General features: G+C 40.2%; 1 protein-coding gene across 10 annotated transcripts in view; it reads right to left on the bottom strand.

The window, feature by feature from the left end:
• Positions 1-16,922, bottom strand: part of LOC114351351 (kinesin family member unc-104) — a 66,521-nt gene that overhangs the window by 38,534 nt on the left and 11,065 nt on the right. For 7 of the 10 annotated variants that reach the window (XM_028302536.1, XM_028302532.1, XM_028302533.1 and 4 more), the window contains exons 3-12: positions 12,538-12,620; positions 9,207-9,285; positions 8,009-8,169; positions 7,169-7,353; positions 5,018-5,129; positions 4,486-4,629; positions 3,919-3,930; positions 1,544-1,707; positions 869-1,008; positions 311-355 (exon numbers count right to left, since the gene is read on the bottom strand). In XM_028302536.1, coding sequence (XP_028158337.1) covers positions 311-355; positions 869-1,008; positions 1,544-1,707; positions 3,919-3,930; positions 4,486-4,629; positions 5,018-5,129; positions 7,169-7,353; positions 8,009-8,169; positions 9,207-9,285; positions 12,538-12,620 — 1,125 coding nt within the window. The remainder of the gene's footprint in view (positions 1-310; positions 356-868; positions 1,009-1,543; positions 1,708-3,918; positions 3,931-4,485; positions 4,630-5,017; positions 5,130-7,168; positions 7,354-8,008; positions 8,170-9,206; positions 9,286-12,537; positions 12,621-16,922) is intronic. The other 3 variants (XM_028302538.1, XM_028302537.1, XM_028302539.1) reach the window with 2 other exon arrangements.

Here is a 16,922-nt window from a genome sequence, read left to right on the forward strand (position 1 = left end):
AACACCAATAACAAGCGCATATACAAATACGTATGATATGTATAATAATTCACTCCGCTTTAATATTTTTTGCGCATAATCGTGGAGTGAATACGAGTAAAACTATGCCTACGAACGCCACAAGCCGGACAAGGGTGCAAAATAAATTGCTTTTTTTTCATGTGTGGGTTGCCAGATTAATGACCGATTTCGTACCAAATTGCACTTGAATTTTTGTGTCTGGCAACCTCAAACCAAGATGGAGGCTAAGCGTACAGTACAGGTGGGGTGTACAAATGCAGAATGCGCAAGCCTCTTCGTTTTTACTTACTGGTAGGCGGTTCTTTCTTTTCGTAAACGACTCTACCATCTGGTCCTAGTTCGTGTGGGTTTTGGAAACAAAAGTTCAGCTTTAGTATCAGGAATTGACAACGTTGTGGCGTTTCAACTAGCTCTGTTCTCACAATGCACACACTCACACAAGACGCTCTATCTCACATGACGACTAACAGCCTAAACATTTGGAGCACGTGGTTGTGTGCCGAGGTCGATAGATGGTCATTAAAGTTTAATACATTCCAAATTACCTAATTGAACGTTGTTCAATAGTTTGTTAAGCAACATAATCCTGTATAACATTAATTTGCCTGCATAATGCTAACGCTTAATTATTGCAGCACTAGGTCACGTAAACTGTTAATATTTCAAATAATGTGTTCTGGATATTGCATTTGAAGTTTGGACCTTAAAATATCTACAACGCCATTGAAAAACAACCTAAGAATGCAGATTGAAAATGAACCTAATTGCTGAAGTCATAAAATCCATCATCTATCGACCGTCGTCACCAGTGCCAAGCCCAAGTGGCTAGAGTCGCGTGCACACGTACCTTCTTCCACCTCGATGCCCTCAGCCTTGAGCAGTTCTCGGAGCTTGAAGATCTCTTCCTTGAGCTCGCGAATGAGTTTTGCATTTGCGTCTTCATTGACAACCGCCTTACAAACGATCTGCTTGGCGCGATCCGCGTATCTGTGGACAATCCACTTGTCAGTAATAAAACTAAAAAAACTCATTTAAATTCATTTATTTCTGTAAATAGGCTTAAAAAAAGCACTTTTACACGTCCCAGTATTAACCCTACCACTGCTTCAGGACAATAAATGGGCCAGTGCTGAGAAGAAGCAGCGCAAGAAACTCAGTCACTATAATACACCGCTTAAACTAGAATACACAACTAGTTTTAAATAATTTTGCAATGTAGCAACAATAATTAATAATGTTGAACAGTAAACTAACGTGTAATCGTCTAATTATTAAGTTTATTTATAGTCCACGTATTTAAAGTATCAATTTAGACCGACTGAAATAAATGACATTTTTTATTTGTGACTTATTTTATTACCAAGTTTATGTCACGAATAGCAATAGTTATGTAACATATTTCTATTAGTGTTCTATTTTCTGTTTTAATAAAGCTTTAATTGCTAGTTTATTTCGTCTACTTCTACCATAGTCACATGTCTTAAGGTCGAAAATCAATTGACAAAGTTTCAACAATACGTACCTCAGCGTGCTGAGTGTCTCATCAAAGTTGATGTCAGCAGGCGAGATGGCAGCTATCATGGCCGTCTTGGAGTTACCGCCGAGGTTCTCTCGCAGTAGCCACGTCAGCACCGAGTCTCGGTACGGAATGAAGTCCGCCTTCTTTGACTTCTTACTCTTTGACGCCTAGAATTTTAGTTGTGGCTATAGTAACCGTTATAGGATTAAAGGTTACATGTGGTACACTGTGGTTCTGCTTCGCTAAGCTCCTTAGCTTTACTTAGGCTCGAAGATAGGGTTCTTCATAGCAGTTTTGTTTTGCTAAGCTTGGAAAAATACAGTGTGAGTCACGTTAAAGTGTACATATGAAAATAGATGAAACTAGACCTGTTTTTATCGACAAAAAAGAGGTCAAAAAATTTTTGAGATTTTTTTTAAATTTTTTATAGAATTTTTTTTCTTCCAATTACTTATTGTAAAGAAAACGTAATAACTTTTAAACTAAGCAGTAGATCCTGATAAAATAAAAACAGTAATAATGCTAAATAACAGGCAATACTAAAAAAATACATAAAATACACAAAAAAGGACAACAAATAATAAAAAATGATACTTTTTGAAAAAAATCTGCTTTAAAATTCGTGTTTTTTTGGTTATTTGATAAATTTCTCCAAAAAATGCCCCTATAACCGGTGGTTTTTATTATTTTTTATTGTTCTCAACCGTATTATCTTTGTAAAACCAAAAATCGCATGTCTCTATCCCTATCACAACATTTGCTATGCTTTTCGAGCACTTTAGTACTAGATGATGTCCAGGGTCCTGATGATGGAGTCAGGAGGTGGCCATAGGAATTCCAAAACGAAACGGTGGAAACTTATCGAGTTTGGTTTTGCTGGATTTGTCTTTTCGAGCACTTTGGTGCTAAATTGCATTGTAAAATAAAATTATAATAATTAAAAATCTTTTTATTAAAAACCGGTCAAGTGCGTGTCGGACTCACGCACAAAGGGTTCCGTACCATTGATTTATGAAATTAAAATTATCATTTTTTTATTTAAGTTATTTGTATGAAAGATTACGCGGTAATAAGCGGTTTACGATTTACGAGGTATTAAAAAAAAACTACTTACTAGATCTCGTTCAAAACAAAGTTTTTATAGTAATGTACCTACATCATGTTTTTTTTTAGATTTTTCATTTTCTTCACGCAAACTATTCTGTTTAGAAAAAAAATATTTTAGAAACCTCGATATCATTTTTGAAGACCTATCCATAGATACCCCACACGTATTGTTTGATGAAAAAAATTATTTTGAGTTTCAGTTCTAAGTATGGGAAGCCCCCAATATTTTATTTTTTATTTTTTATTTTTGCATCAAAATATTAATGCGGTTCACAGAATACATCTACCTACCGAGTTTCAACAGTATAACTCTTATAGTTTCCGAAAAAAATGGCTGTGACTGTGACTTACGGACGGACAGACATGACGAATCTATAAGGGTTCCGTTTATGCGATTTGGCTACGGAACCCTAACAAGCTTTTATTCTGAAATGCAGTTATACTAAAACGAAAAAAATAATTGTATATACTTATGCAAGGTTCAAATAATTTCGAAAGCTTGTAGCGCAAACATAAAAGAGGAATAAATTCCATGAGCGATACAAGCTTTCGAAATTATTTGAACATATTATTTTTTTCGTTTTATTATCATGTGTTAACGGATTAACGATTAACGTTAACTTGCGTTAACTCTTGCGAAATGTAACGTTTTAACGTTTAACGAAGTTAATTTTTTTATTAACGGTTTAACGATTAACGAAGTTAACTATTTGATTAACGGTGCCCAGCTATGCAGATAAGGTCTTTGTAATCCTATACAAAGCTGGAAGGGCACTTTCGAAGTTGGTGAAGTTACATCTTCATAAGCAGTTTTGCTTTGGCAAGCTTAGAGAACAGATATCCTAGCTACAAATAAGGTATTTGTAGTGTTATGCTAAGCTGAGTTAGGGCTCTAGAAATAGTGCCTGCAACGGATCTTCGCTTGAGTATTCTGCACTATACCTATATTTCAGAAATAACACACAGAAGTAGGCAAAAAAGTTTGATCTTAAAACAGTGGTCTACACATTATGAAGCTGCCCGTAGTTATGAAATTATAAAATAAAATAAAAAATCATCAACAGTTGCAAAAGTAAAAATGCTTAAATATTTATGGCACACGAAAGCGTTCCCAATAGACGTATCATTAGGGTGGTTATCGTCTGAAAGGATAGCCTTTGGCATAGTAGAGATGTTCGGTGAAAGCCTCAGCACGTCTCAAGCGATATTGCACTCTCTGCCAAGCTGGATGTGCTTGTAACGTCTTAATGAGTCGGAACGATGCCACTTACAGTACTTACCGACTGTTCCCGAATCCCGAAATTAAGTGATGCAGTGAAAATAGTTAATACATGAGTTAGCTACGTGAAAATTAGCATAATACATAAAAACAATTCAAAGTTATTTAAGTTAATGTTATGTCAATGCATTTTTTCAGTTAGCGGAATATTTATACATGAATCAATGTTGTGCAATGGATAACCAAGAACATTATTAGTGCTGTACAAATTCAAGTAGGTAATTCAATTACTTTCTTAACTGCATATGAAAATTACGAAAATAACGAGTATTTTTAAATAAACCTGTCTAGGGACTGCAGGTTTTGTGGAGTGCTATACAATTTACAGTAAACTGAATATTAGTGCTTATTTAGCTGCGGTATACTGACTATACGTTATCAGAAGGAAAATTGAAGTTTTTTTTTATGCAAGACAAGTCATAATAAGTGTTACCAATAATATATCTTCTCAGCTACTTTATATTCCCTTTATCATTTTAGTGTTGATTAATATTTAACTTGCAGTCCCTATTAAATAATTAAAGTCCCACCACCAAAACTCATTAAAACATAGACTTACGATTTCAGCCAGCGCCGAGATGACTTTTCCGAGGGTAGTGAGAGATTTGTTGATGTTAGCGCCTTCTTTCAGCCTGGTGCCTTTAGCGCCAGTCGAGTCAGCACGCTCGGACCCGGCCAGATCTACTAGAGAGATCTTTGACACCTGATGACATTCAATGATTGATGACATTCGTAATAAATCATGTAATATAATAATTGGATATTGAAACTACTTCCTAAACTGTAAACCTAAATTTTAGTTGCTTCGACAAAAGACAAAGCTAGTAAATCTTGATAGAATAATGATGTCAACGACTCCCATACAAAATCTTTGGGAGTATCGCGTTTCGATAGCTCATAAAAAGTACGTCAATTGATTAGTGGTGTCAATCACCCTAATATGGTAAATTGTAGCTAAATAAAGATTTGTGATCCGTTGTAGATATTGTAAATATTTTTTGATGATGAAGTCATCTGTTGTCGTATTTAATTTCGCGTAGAGCATGGTCGACTGGCATTTATAAGTTGGATTAATGATGGTAAAGGTTTACCTTCTCTGACATGAGGTCCGTGGTTTTGTCGTGCCGCTGCTGCGTGAAGAAGATCGTGAATACCGCGTGCGAGCGAGACGAGGTCTCGTTCATGTTGGTCGCGGCCACTGTCCTGTTGGGGGAGCATATAAACTTGATTATACGAATAAAAAACAAAAGAAAAACGTAAATAATTGCTAAATATGAAGGCCATCTCCTCATGTAAGCCTTGACTTTGGGCCACTCATTAAACGTTTGAAACTAGAAAGTAGTATTGACACTAACGTTGGAACATCTTCATATTGGCTTTGACGAATGACGATAGAATAAAGCTTTGACGACAGAATAAAGCGAACGTGAGGACGTCTCACGAAACTTGCCATTGTACGAGAGTTGGCGGCAACGTTTGACGCCGGTGTCAGTCACGGGTTTGGTCCAACATCATGGATACAGGGCAGCAGCACTCAACAAAGCTCATTCTTACTAGTTATTCTTATTCTTCTTACCTAGCCTTGTTCCCCTCGTCGATGAGGTCGTATATGTCCTGGTAGGAGGTGACAGCTAACTTGCTGAGGTCCTCCACATAAGGGCCAGGACCAGCGGTGCTCACGCACGCGCCGTTATAATAGGCCCAGGATATAGGGTGCTAACACCCAACAGAGCCGAGTCTTACCTAGCCTTGTTCCCCTCGTCGATGAGGTCATAAATGTCCTGGTAGGAGGTGACGGCGAGCTTGCTGAGGTCCTCCACATAAGGGCCAGGACCAGGTGCTCTCGCACGCGCCGTTATAATAGGCCCAGGATATAGGGTGCTAGCACCCAACACAGCCGAGTCTTACCTAGTTTTGTTCCCCTCGTCGATGAGGTTGGATATGTCCTGGTAGGAGGTGACAGCTAGCTTGCTGAGGTCCTCCACATAAGGGCCAGGACCAGCGGTGCTCACGCACGCGCCGTTATAATAGGCCCAGGATATAGGGTGCTAACACCCAACAGAGCCGAGTCTTACCTAGCCTTGTTCCCCTCGTCGATGAGGTCATAAATGTCCTGGTAGGAGGTGACGGCGAGCTTGCTGAGGTCCTCCACATAAGGGCCAGGACCAGGTGCTCTCGCACGCGCCGTTATAATAGGCCCAGGATATAGGGTGCTAGCACCCAACACAGCCGAGTCTTACCTAGTTTTGTTCCCCTCGTCGATGAGGTTGGATATGTCCTGGTAGGAGGTGACAGCTAGCTTGCTGAGGTCCTCCACATAAGGGCCAGGACCAGCGGTGCTCACGCACGCGCCGTTATAATAGGCCCAGGATATAGGGTGCTAACACCCAACAGAGCCGAGTCTTACCTAGCCTTGTTCCCCTCGTCGATGAGGTCATATATGTCCTGGTAGGAGGTGACGGCGAGCTTGCTGAGGTCCTCCACATAAGGGCCAGGACCAGCGGTGCTCACGCACGCGCCGTTATAATAGGCCCAGGATATAGGGTGCTAGCACCCAACAGAGCCGAGTCTTACCTAGCCTTGTTCCCCTCGTCGATGAGGTCATATATGTCCTGGTAGGAGGTGACGGCGAGCTTGCTGAGGTCCTCCACATAAGGGCCAGGACCAGCGGTGCTCACGCACGCGCCGTTATAATAGGCCCAGGATATAGGGTGCTAGCACCCAACAGAGCCGAGTCTTACCTAGCCTTGTTCCCCTCGTCGATGAGGTCATATATGTCCTGGTAGGAGGTGACGGCGAGCTTGCTGAGGTCCTCCACATAAGGGCCAGGACCAGCGGTGCTCACGCACGCGCCGTTATAATAGGCCCAGGATATAGGGTGCTAGCACCCAACAGAGCCGAGTCTTACCTAGCCTTGTTCCCCTCGTCGATGAGGTCATATATGTCCTGGTAGGAGGTGACGGCGAGCTTGCTGAGGTCCTCCACATAAGGGCCAGGACCAGCGGTGCTCACGCACGCGCCGTTATAATAGGCCCAGGATATAGGGTGCTAGCACCCAACAGAGCCGAGTCTTACCTAGCCTTGTTCCCCTCGTCGATGAGGTCATATATGTCCTGGTAGGAGGTGACGGCGAGCTTGCTGAGGTCCTCCACATAAGGGCCAGGACCAGCGGTGCTCACGCACGCGCCGTTATAATAGGCCCAGGATATAGGGTGCTAGCACCCAACAGAGCCGAGTCTTACCTAGCCTTGTTCCCCTCGTCGATGAGGTCATATATGTCCTGGTAGGAGGTGACGGCGAGCTTGCTGAGGTCCTCCACATAAGGGCCCAGGGCCGGGTGCTCTCGCACGCGCAGGTTGCCCTTGTTTTTGGGGTTAAGCAAGTCGCGGACACGCTCGCAGTAGATCTCCATGTAGGATACTTCTACCTGTGTGACGGGGAAGGGATATTGTGTGATTTAAGTCGCTAGGCCAGAGAGGTTTTTGAGATATTTATCGTCTACAATTGCAGAAAATACTGTTTTCTAATAAACAACACGATGCGAACACTAGTGTTTGAAATATTTATTGCAAGTGAACAATATCGCTATATCTGAGCACCTTCTAAAGTATAAAATGTATTACAACATGCCAAACTTTTGACACAGTGGTGAATATCTAAACCATCTCGGAACTCGGGTTGTATCGATTTAGTTATCACGAATTCAATGGCACACTTTTGGAAGTCCCATAAATTGTAAGTCAATTCAAATTACTGGAAGTATTTAAAAGTACAATAAATTGTGTGTGATATCTGTGGCGGGCACACGAGCGGAGCGGCGCCGCGCGATACGGCGAAATCTTTGCGGTGCGGCGCAACGCATCGTGTGCTTTGGCTATTATGATTAAACCACACCAAAGAGTGCAGATTGCCATTGCCGGCGCGATCTTAGGCCAATGACAGGTCGCACGGACTGTCATGGGTCGTGCGACCTGTCACTGGCCTTTGATCGCGCCAGTGATGGCGATCTGCACGCTTTGGTGTGTTTGAAGCTTAAGACGAATCGATTTATGACAAATTTCAGTTCATAGTAGAATCCTTACTGAATATTTAAGATCCTCGCTGGTGGTCTGCCTGATGCGCCTGAAGAGGTCTTTGCAGATCTGCGGGATGATGCCTTCCTGGCCGTCTTCGCCGCGCCCCATCATCGTGTACGACTTGCCTGCTCCCGTCTGCCCGTAAGCGAATATGCATATATTGTAGCCTGAGGACAAACAGTTTATTCAGTCCAGGATCTGTCAATAGGCCGTATATGCCGCGGCCTAGGGGCGGCAGATTTCAGATGACGCTTACTCGATTTCAGAAGATAAAAGTTAAATAAAGATCCAACCCCACCCTAGCCTACGGGCGGCAAAACTGTAAATCCGCCACTGAGTTTATTATTAGGTACATAGGTACCTACTTAGCTTAAAATAAATACTCGTACTTACATTACCTAAATTCTTACTAGATCAGCTCAATCAAGCGCTTGAGCACATTAGTAAAAATGTCTTTTATCATGTGGCTTGAGTTAGAGAAGAAGATTGCTTATTCAATCTGTTTAATAATTGTTGATCATGCCATAGCAAAGTGGAGACAAAGGGAATGCAGGGTTTATCAGATTTGAGATCATCTGCTGAAGACTATTGTTAAATACATAAAAACTATGGTTTGATTGATAGTTAGCAATAGTCAGTCTATTTTACTTTACTGTACTTTTCCATCGCTATCAGAAGAATTTATATATTTTTAGGAATAACACGAAACAGACCAATTATTTAACATATCTGCCACCCCTACGCTCGAAGCAAACAATTTTTTACTTTCAGGAAGCGGTAATTATGTAACATACAGTCCATTTCAACCTGCCTATATTTATAACTATTACGCTATGAATGTACGAGTATATCTTCTTCAAATCTGTGCGGTAGATTATTTTGGCTCTAGTTTGCATAATGAGAGAGAGTGGTCAGCCACGAGTTTATGTGGCGTGAAGACGATGGTGGAGTGAGAGCCGCTTACCACGGAATAGGAAGTATTGTTTCGTCCACAACGCTAATGAGACTTCACATTGATGAACAAAGTAGCTCAGTAATTGCCAAGGGTTGATGACCAATAATTTGTTTTGTTTTTGTTATGATACACGCTCAGACGTTACCAGTTATAATAATAAGCTTAGACCTCAGTAATAAGAAAAAATATTTATCTCCATAACCTAGAATATTATAAAGTACAAGAACAACCTGGAAATCATTTACTCACCATCGAAAGCGTGTTGTAACATTTCTTCGCCAATGTCTTTGTACACCATAATTTGGGAAGAGAATTCCGGATCATTTGGCTGCAACAAGAGAGAGGAAATGAGAAATAGTAAATTACCAAATAAAATATTCACTTTATCTACGTTCCCAAATAAAGGTCTTTTACTAAGTAAACAAATAAATTCTGATACAGACGCTTACAGGCTTAATCCGATTACACAATTTAAACGCTGCGCGCATTTCCGAGAGGGAAACAGAAATAAAAATGTAAATACAATAAATGAATACATTAAAATACGTTTTGATCATAAAACAAACGTCGCTTTGTACAAATTTATATTGTGATTGTTAATAAAATAAAGGCATTAACATAATATCGTACCCGAAACAGAAAAGCGACGCAGCTCTCGCATAAATTTGAATGAATCGCCCGAATTGCGAGACTCGTTGAAATTGCAAATGAGATCTACTATCTCATCACAGTGGATGTAGATAAAGTGAGCTTGGAAGCCTCCAAGGCTGGGCTTCAGAAGATTCAGAAAGTGATATGCGTTTTGACGGTGTTCATGATTGCTGCACCTTAAGATTCTAACAGCATTATTTGCCGAAACTAGAAAGGACTTTCAAAATTTCAACTACACAGTTCTGCGAAACCTAAGCACGGTTGATAGAAAGTGACAAAGAATTTGTAAAAAATCGAGTTTATGCATCAGTAATATGCTAGGCATGTCCCTTGCTTAGTTAAAACCACCTTTTAAACGTCATATCTGGATCGAAAGCTCGGTAGAGCAATTACTCTACTAATAAGCTGGTTGAATATTAAAAAAGTTTTATGGGTTGGTTAACTACGCCGGTTAGTGGGAGTCAAACCTATTGGATCCATTTTCATTGTGCCCTCACCACGCGGCCATTTCTACGCCGCATTCCTTTTTAATTTGCCATGCCAGATGCCAGCAAGTGTTATAATTGCGTCTAGTTATTTTGAAGATTGTGCTTTTCCGTGTTAGCAAAATAATTTAATTTGAGAATTTCAGCTCAATTTCATTCGGATTAGGAAACATCTAATTCTTAACTTATCTTAGTTGTTATTTCTTCAATATTTATTTAATTCTCTTTTTTTTTGTCCAATTATAATGGAAAACAACCAATAATAATTGAAAACAACCAATAATAATTGAAAACGATGTTGCTTAATTTGCATAATCGATGAAACAAACAAGTAATAAATAAGCACAGCTCTCTCAAATCTCCTTCAAGCTCAACCATTCCGAATTAATATCCAAAGAGATTAGAATCCTTTTTTTTAGTTCCTAAACATTGTACCTACAATATAACAGCAATACAGCCCATTTTCATTCCGTTATCCGCTAACAGCGACTAACATAACATTGTCAAGTTTTAAATATTACGTGTTTTTATGTTTTAGGGACTTGTCTAGATTACCTCACCCGGGGTGTTAGCTGTTAACTATATTGTGTTAGAGTGCTAGAGTCATATTTCTCCTGACCTTGGCCTTGCCGTCGCCGGCTAATGGAAAAACGCCCACAGGCAAATTCCTTCACGAAAGACACAAAGGTGGAAAAAACAAAACGCTACTTTCGTTTGTTCAAAAAAGTCAACGCGGTTTAAAAATAACAATGGCCTAAAGTTTGTTTACAAATATTACAAAAATAAGGCCATATTATTCTGCATACTATACACAAATTCGATTCTACATTCATCATCATCATCATTTCAGTCATATGACGTCCACTGCTGAACATAGGCCTCCCCCAAAGATTTATATGTTGACCGGTTGGTAGCGGCCTGCGTCCAGCGCCTTCCTGCAACCTTTATGATGTCTTCGGTCTACCTTGTGGGTGGACGTCCCACGCTGCGTTTTCCGGTACGCGGCCTCCACTACAGAACTTTGCTGCCCCCCCATCGGCCGTCAGATTCTACAATTTGCGTGGATTACTGGCATTGAACTAATTTTGCAAAGATCATAAGCAGTAATCAGGTTTAACTAGCAAAGCATACTGTTTTTGTACTTTTTTGTAATGTACAAAAACAGTATTCAGAACGCAGCAAAGATGATTACGTAGAGCCTTGAACAACACATTACAGAAACCGTAGAGCTCATCGCGGAGCAAATCCGTTAATCGCGTTGCGGTTAAATCCAATATGGCGGCCGGCCAAAAACAGGTTGGGGTTACCATACAAATTACTACTTCAAAAGTCCTGGCAAGAGCAGGATATTTCCATTGAAGTTTGTATACTTATTTTAAATTATATTATTTGTTCAAACACTGCTCAAAATAATTTTGATTCAGTAGTAATTGATACATTGACGATTGGAAGAAGTTATACAATGTATTTATGTTCCAATAAAGTACCTACTTCTTTATTAATGCAGGTACATAGAATCTAATTTTATCAAGCAAATTGAATAGAACACACAGGCGGAAGGAAGTCTCGAACATGTCCGGATATTATATCTGAAACTTGGTAGCCCTAATGGGGAAAATGCTGCGTCGGCGATTGGCAGGAAATCTCATTATCGTTCGCCATCGGGTCTATTGTCAGTATGTTGAATAATTATTTTGTTGCTCTACTCATGATAGGATGATAGGACCTATGCATACGTATACACTCACGTTATAATAAGCCATGAACGTATTAAGGCATAAAAATATCGAATATTTGTATTAAATTCTACCAAATATTAGATCTTGCATCAAATGAAGAAGAATTCAAAGTCAGCTGAAACTTATTCATTGAGCTTGTAAACTCTTGTCACTCATGCATGACCCACGATTAGTTACATAGAAAATCCTTTTTTACTCTTAAATACTCGTAAGCCTAAGTATAAACGTCTCACTGCAAGATAGACCACTTCAATAGTATGCAATATCGCAGGCTATTGTATTAATAGACATTGCCTATAAAGGCAACGTCAATAATATACCTTAATATAATTAATTCACGGTAAAAATGCAGCGTGGAACGTCCTCATGAAGGAAGCCGTTGGATGCAGGCCGCTACCAACCAGACAATATGGAAATCATTGGGGGAGGCCTATGTTCAGCAGTGGACATGGCTGAAATTCACGCATCAGACATGGCGTACTGGGAAAGCTGAACCGAACGCGTAGTTCCATTAAGTCTCGCCCCGAGCACGGAAACTCGATTCGAGGAAAGCAATCTCCGCTATTTACCATCCATTCAGTCAACTGACACGTTTGCAGTTTACTTTGTACCTACGCGTTAGTCTCTAGGCTTATCGTGTTTCCAATTTACTTCACTAATGCTATAGAAAAGTATAAGGTGACGTAGGAAAGATAGGGTACTTACGTTGTGCGACCAGTAAGAGAAATCAAAGTTGAAGCTTTTCACGCCCTCCTTGTTGCCCGGCGGTGCTTTTGGATTTGTTATAACTGAAACAATGAAAAACGTATTTAAGACACATAACATTAAGATATAATGCCCTTAAAATATGACAATATTGTCCTGGATGAGGACTATTGTAAAGATATCAAATTACTTTGCCAAAATGTAAAAAAATGCCTGAGATGTTTAACAAAATTATTATGATGAAAATAATGTAAAAGCTTTTGACTTTCGTTTGCCCGACTTTTATTACCTCCGAAGTTACATGATTAAGCCTAATCGCAGACCACCGATTTTTTGATGGCCGATAGTTGGGTCGGGCTGTTAATCAGTACGAAGATGTATGAAAGTGCCGCACATTACACCGATTTAGTATCACCTGATTCTTCATACAAATTAGAATCGAACCTACTATCGGCCTAAGTACCACGTCATATTGCTCCTTTTACAAAATCACGTAACATATCCTGCCAATCCTGTGCTTTTGGTAGAGTCTGTCTCTCGGGGTGTTTTTGGGTAAAATCGGTCTCTAAAGCGGAAATTGCCGTCTAGAGGTGGAAATACATCTTCAGAGGGGGGAACCCAGTCGGGATGCATTCAACCTTTACTGAAGCATTCGGCGCTACCGGTTGAGTGACCGCGCTGTCTGTAAGCGCTAATCAAATCTCCTTCTTGGTTTGTACTTCGTCCTCGACGCTTCTAGTCGCGCCGTATCGACCGGCGGGGCCGCCGCGCCGTCGCCAGTCAGTAGTTGAAGCTTACTTATTGGCGTGTTTACATACGGATGAACGCTTTTGGGGTATTTTTAGCGACGATAATCAAGAGACTAAATATTAAGATAAAAGCTATTTGAATATGTTAACTAGAAATTAGGGTAATAGGTAGCCTATTTTGGACACGATATTTAAGAGCAAGAAATATACATACGTAGTCAAGTCATTAAGTAGTAGGCTGGACGACAAATAACGGTCCCTACCTAGATATGAAATTATTGGCATAGATAGCCTGCTCTCTCCGTAACGTTCAAAAAATATAAATGAAAATATACCAAATAAAAGCACCTATCCATCCATAAGTTCCCCTGACAATGTTTCTTCCAATCCACTGACTAGACGGTAACTCAAAAGCAATTTCCTCCCATCCCAAAACAGTGTCGCGTCATCCCACCCCTTCGGTGCGTCTGAGTCACGATGCACCGTGAGAACGAGACAGCAGGATACTTCATACTACACACTTCCGTTATGGCTGAGCAATCAAACCAAGTGCAAGCAATGACATTTTTATATGTCGCTGACTCACTCTTCTTCGGATGTAATGCTCGCTTTATGGATTAAGGACCGTGAGCCGGGACAAGCAGTAAAACATTCTATTGGCAGCGAGATGGTTTATGAATGCGTTTTAAAATAATAACATCGGGTGGAATTGTACACGACCCCTGCTGAATTCGTTTTGTTGTGATACAGCAAGAATATCGCGTAGGTAGAGATTTTATTTCTTAACGCCCACCATCTTTTCACCAGCAGAGTACCTAAATGCGTCATAACTTATAAGGTCGCGCTTGAAACGGCAGAGATTTATCTACATCACTGCCAGCTGACTAAAGGGGCTGTTTAAACTTTCAATTCAAATCACAGTTCAATAACGAGTTTGTTTATAAGTAGATCCAATAAAACCATGAACTTTCATCGAAATGAGATCTCTTTGAACACAATGTAAAGTACGTGAGAGCTTTTCAATACAATCATACGTAGATTCCCGATAGTCAATCAATATCGAGAACAATGCGGGCGCCATGTTGGAAACAGCGGCAACAGCCAGAGAGCGGAAGCGGAAGTGAATAACCGCATGTATCTACCGACAGAAGGGCTGTGCCAAGGGCGAAATACACATTTAACCTTGCTAATCACATAATAAAATGTTCTGCACAAGTGGCAATTCTAGCAAACACTAACGTAAGTTCATACATAGAACTTATATTCTTTTATTTAGATTACTTTAGATCATAAAAGCAGCTTATCGATTAGTACAGTTTGCCTGCCCGTTTAAAAAACCGAGGTAACGAATACAAAAACTATATGTGATTGATGGAATTAGTTTTAATGCAAGCTTCGTCATTGTCACGCAAAAATAAAATAATGTGGTAAAGGTTTTCTGAGCTAAACCAAATGTGTGTCAGCCCTGTAACTTTACACGTCCCTGCTGAAGTTTCTGAACAAAGAACCGACGCTTTGCCGATGCATAATGCAGCAGGCAACGAAGACCATTATTTGAATAAATTGCTAATGTTGCCAACTTCGATATTCCTTCCTACACATACTGAGATAGGGATAATTATCCTTGTGAAATAATTCAAGTATTGTAACTTGGCTATATTTTGGCGAATTCAAGACATTTACTTGTCTGTGCAGGGAAAGAAATCAACAATGAATAACGGTTAGAGGAAATGGGAAGAAAAACATACGCATTCCATGGATATTGGATGTGTTGCGTGCCCCTTATTCAAACGGCTGGTCCAAGAGTTACGGAGGTCAGAGGGCAATCACTCCGATACAGTAGTAAAGATAAAAGATTATGTGTGTGCCTTAACTAAAATGGGACACACTCCTTTACTAAAAAGTAAACAAATCCATATAACAAATGACCTACCAAGCAGCCAAATTCTATTTTTTCCCGTTTGTAATCGCTGGGTAGCGTGACTAGCGTCATCGCACTTTGTATGAATTCCTATTGTTCCTTTATTGGCCCTACTAATCTAATGGAGCGAGGGTTTATTCGGGAAGTAGTAGAGCTGATAAAAGTCGATATGTCGTGTGCTATATTTAGTTTTATGGAACATAAACGCCACAAAGTATAAAATTGACATCAGAAATGCGGGGTCAAAGGCACAAAAGGTAAAGATGATTTGTCAAAAGCGTTCCGCTGAAGTGAAAATGAGTCATCACGTTTTTTACTTCCCGAAAAAGTTGTGAAAGTTTAATCTGTGCAAAAAGTTTTCGCATAAAAGATCATCGCACCGAGTGAAGTGGGGAAACTGGGGAACAATGAACCACAGAGGTCAAAGTGCGGCGATTTATCTGAGAGCGTCTGTGAACGGGGCGTGATGGTGCGGAAAATGAGGGCGCCCTCTACAGGCAGTTTGGGCCAACTTAACTCCAGTGTGCTGTGAATGAACGCCAATTGACTTTGGTAGTACTGAGTAGGTAAGTGTTGGCGGTGCCATTTTTACGCATCAACTAATTGGGTCGAATCTAGTTCTTAATTGGTAATCAGAAACGTATGACTAAAGGAATCAATGAATCAATATTTATTTCATTTCAAGTAACAATCATACTCATTTATATCCTCTTTGTATGCTCTGAAAACGAACCCAGAGCTCATTTAATCAGAGTAAGTGAAATTAACTGCTGAGAATCGCACGAGTGGGGGCATGATGGAGGATTTACGACGCCATGCCGGCCCATGGACAAGGTTTACGGGGTATAATGGGGTTTATGGGGCATCGCGGCGCATTGCGGCCGCCGATCGCCAATTACCTCGAACGCGAAATAGCGTAACTACGCTATGTTCCACACGAGTGTTTCACGTGATTTCTAAAATCCAACGTTGAAAATATAAAAGGCTATTTTAAATTTATTTTCGTGTATTTTTTTAATGGGCCCTGCCTGTATTCAAATGTAAGGGCCATAATATGTATGCATACATGAAAGCAAATAGAAGGGTTTTCAATCAAAAGAAAAGCCCTCCAGCGTAACGTAAATTAATAAAAGAGCTCACAAAAAAGTTTCACTCCAGTGAAAATCTCGCTTAAAAGTTATTTTATTTGAATAAACGTTACTCAACGTGATTGCCTAATGTGAAAAATGGATTTTGTTCGCAATATCACACAAAAACGAAGAAAAAGCTGGAGGCAATATCATTAACTATGGTTAGTTTTGCTCTCTCAGCGACGTTAAATTTTCTCCTAATAGGTTATTGTAAAAGGCAGTCATTTTTTATATAAGCCTTCGGGTGTGAAAGAGCCATTTGCTGTCCACTTAATGCATATTAATGGTGCCGTGGGCGAGGACTGACGCACCGGTGACGTCACGCGCGGTTTACACGTCACTGTTTGGGACACGGGCGTTTTACACCCCACGCTTCTCACCCTACGTGACAATGAACTTCCCAAGTAACACAAAACACAATTATAAGAAGCGTACAACAGCATGAACCTACGTGCAGAGCAGTATATGAGCAGCATATGTAGCACTATATCAGCCGTATAAAAGTCTATAAGTGTCTTGTAAGCGCAATTTGGGCCCCAAATAATACGGCTTTGAGCATTATTAAATATTATTAGTGCTGCTAAC

This window comes from Ostrinia furnacalis, unplaced genomic scaffold, assembly GCF_004193835.3.
Source record: "Ostrinia furnacalis isolate ACB-3 unplaced genomic scaffold, ASM419383v2 OfSCF1131, whole genome shotgun sequence".
Classification (NCBI taxonomy): Eukaryota; Metazoa; Arthropoda; class Insecta; order Lepidoptera; family Crambidae; genus Ostrinia; species Ostrinia furnacalis.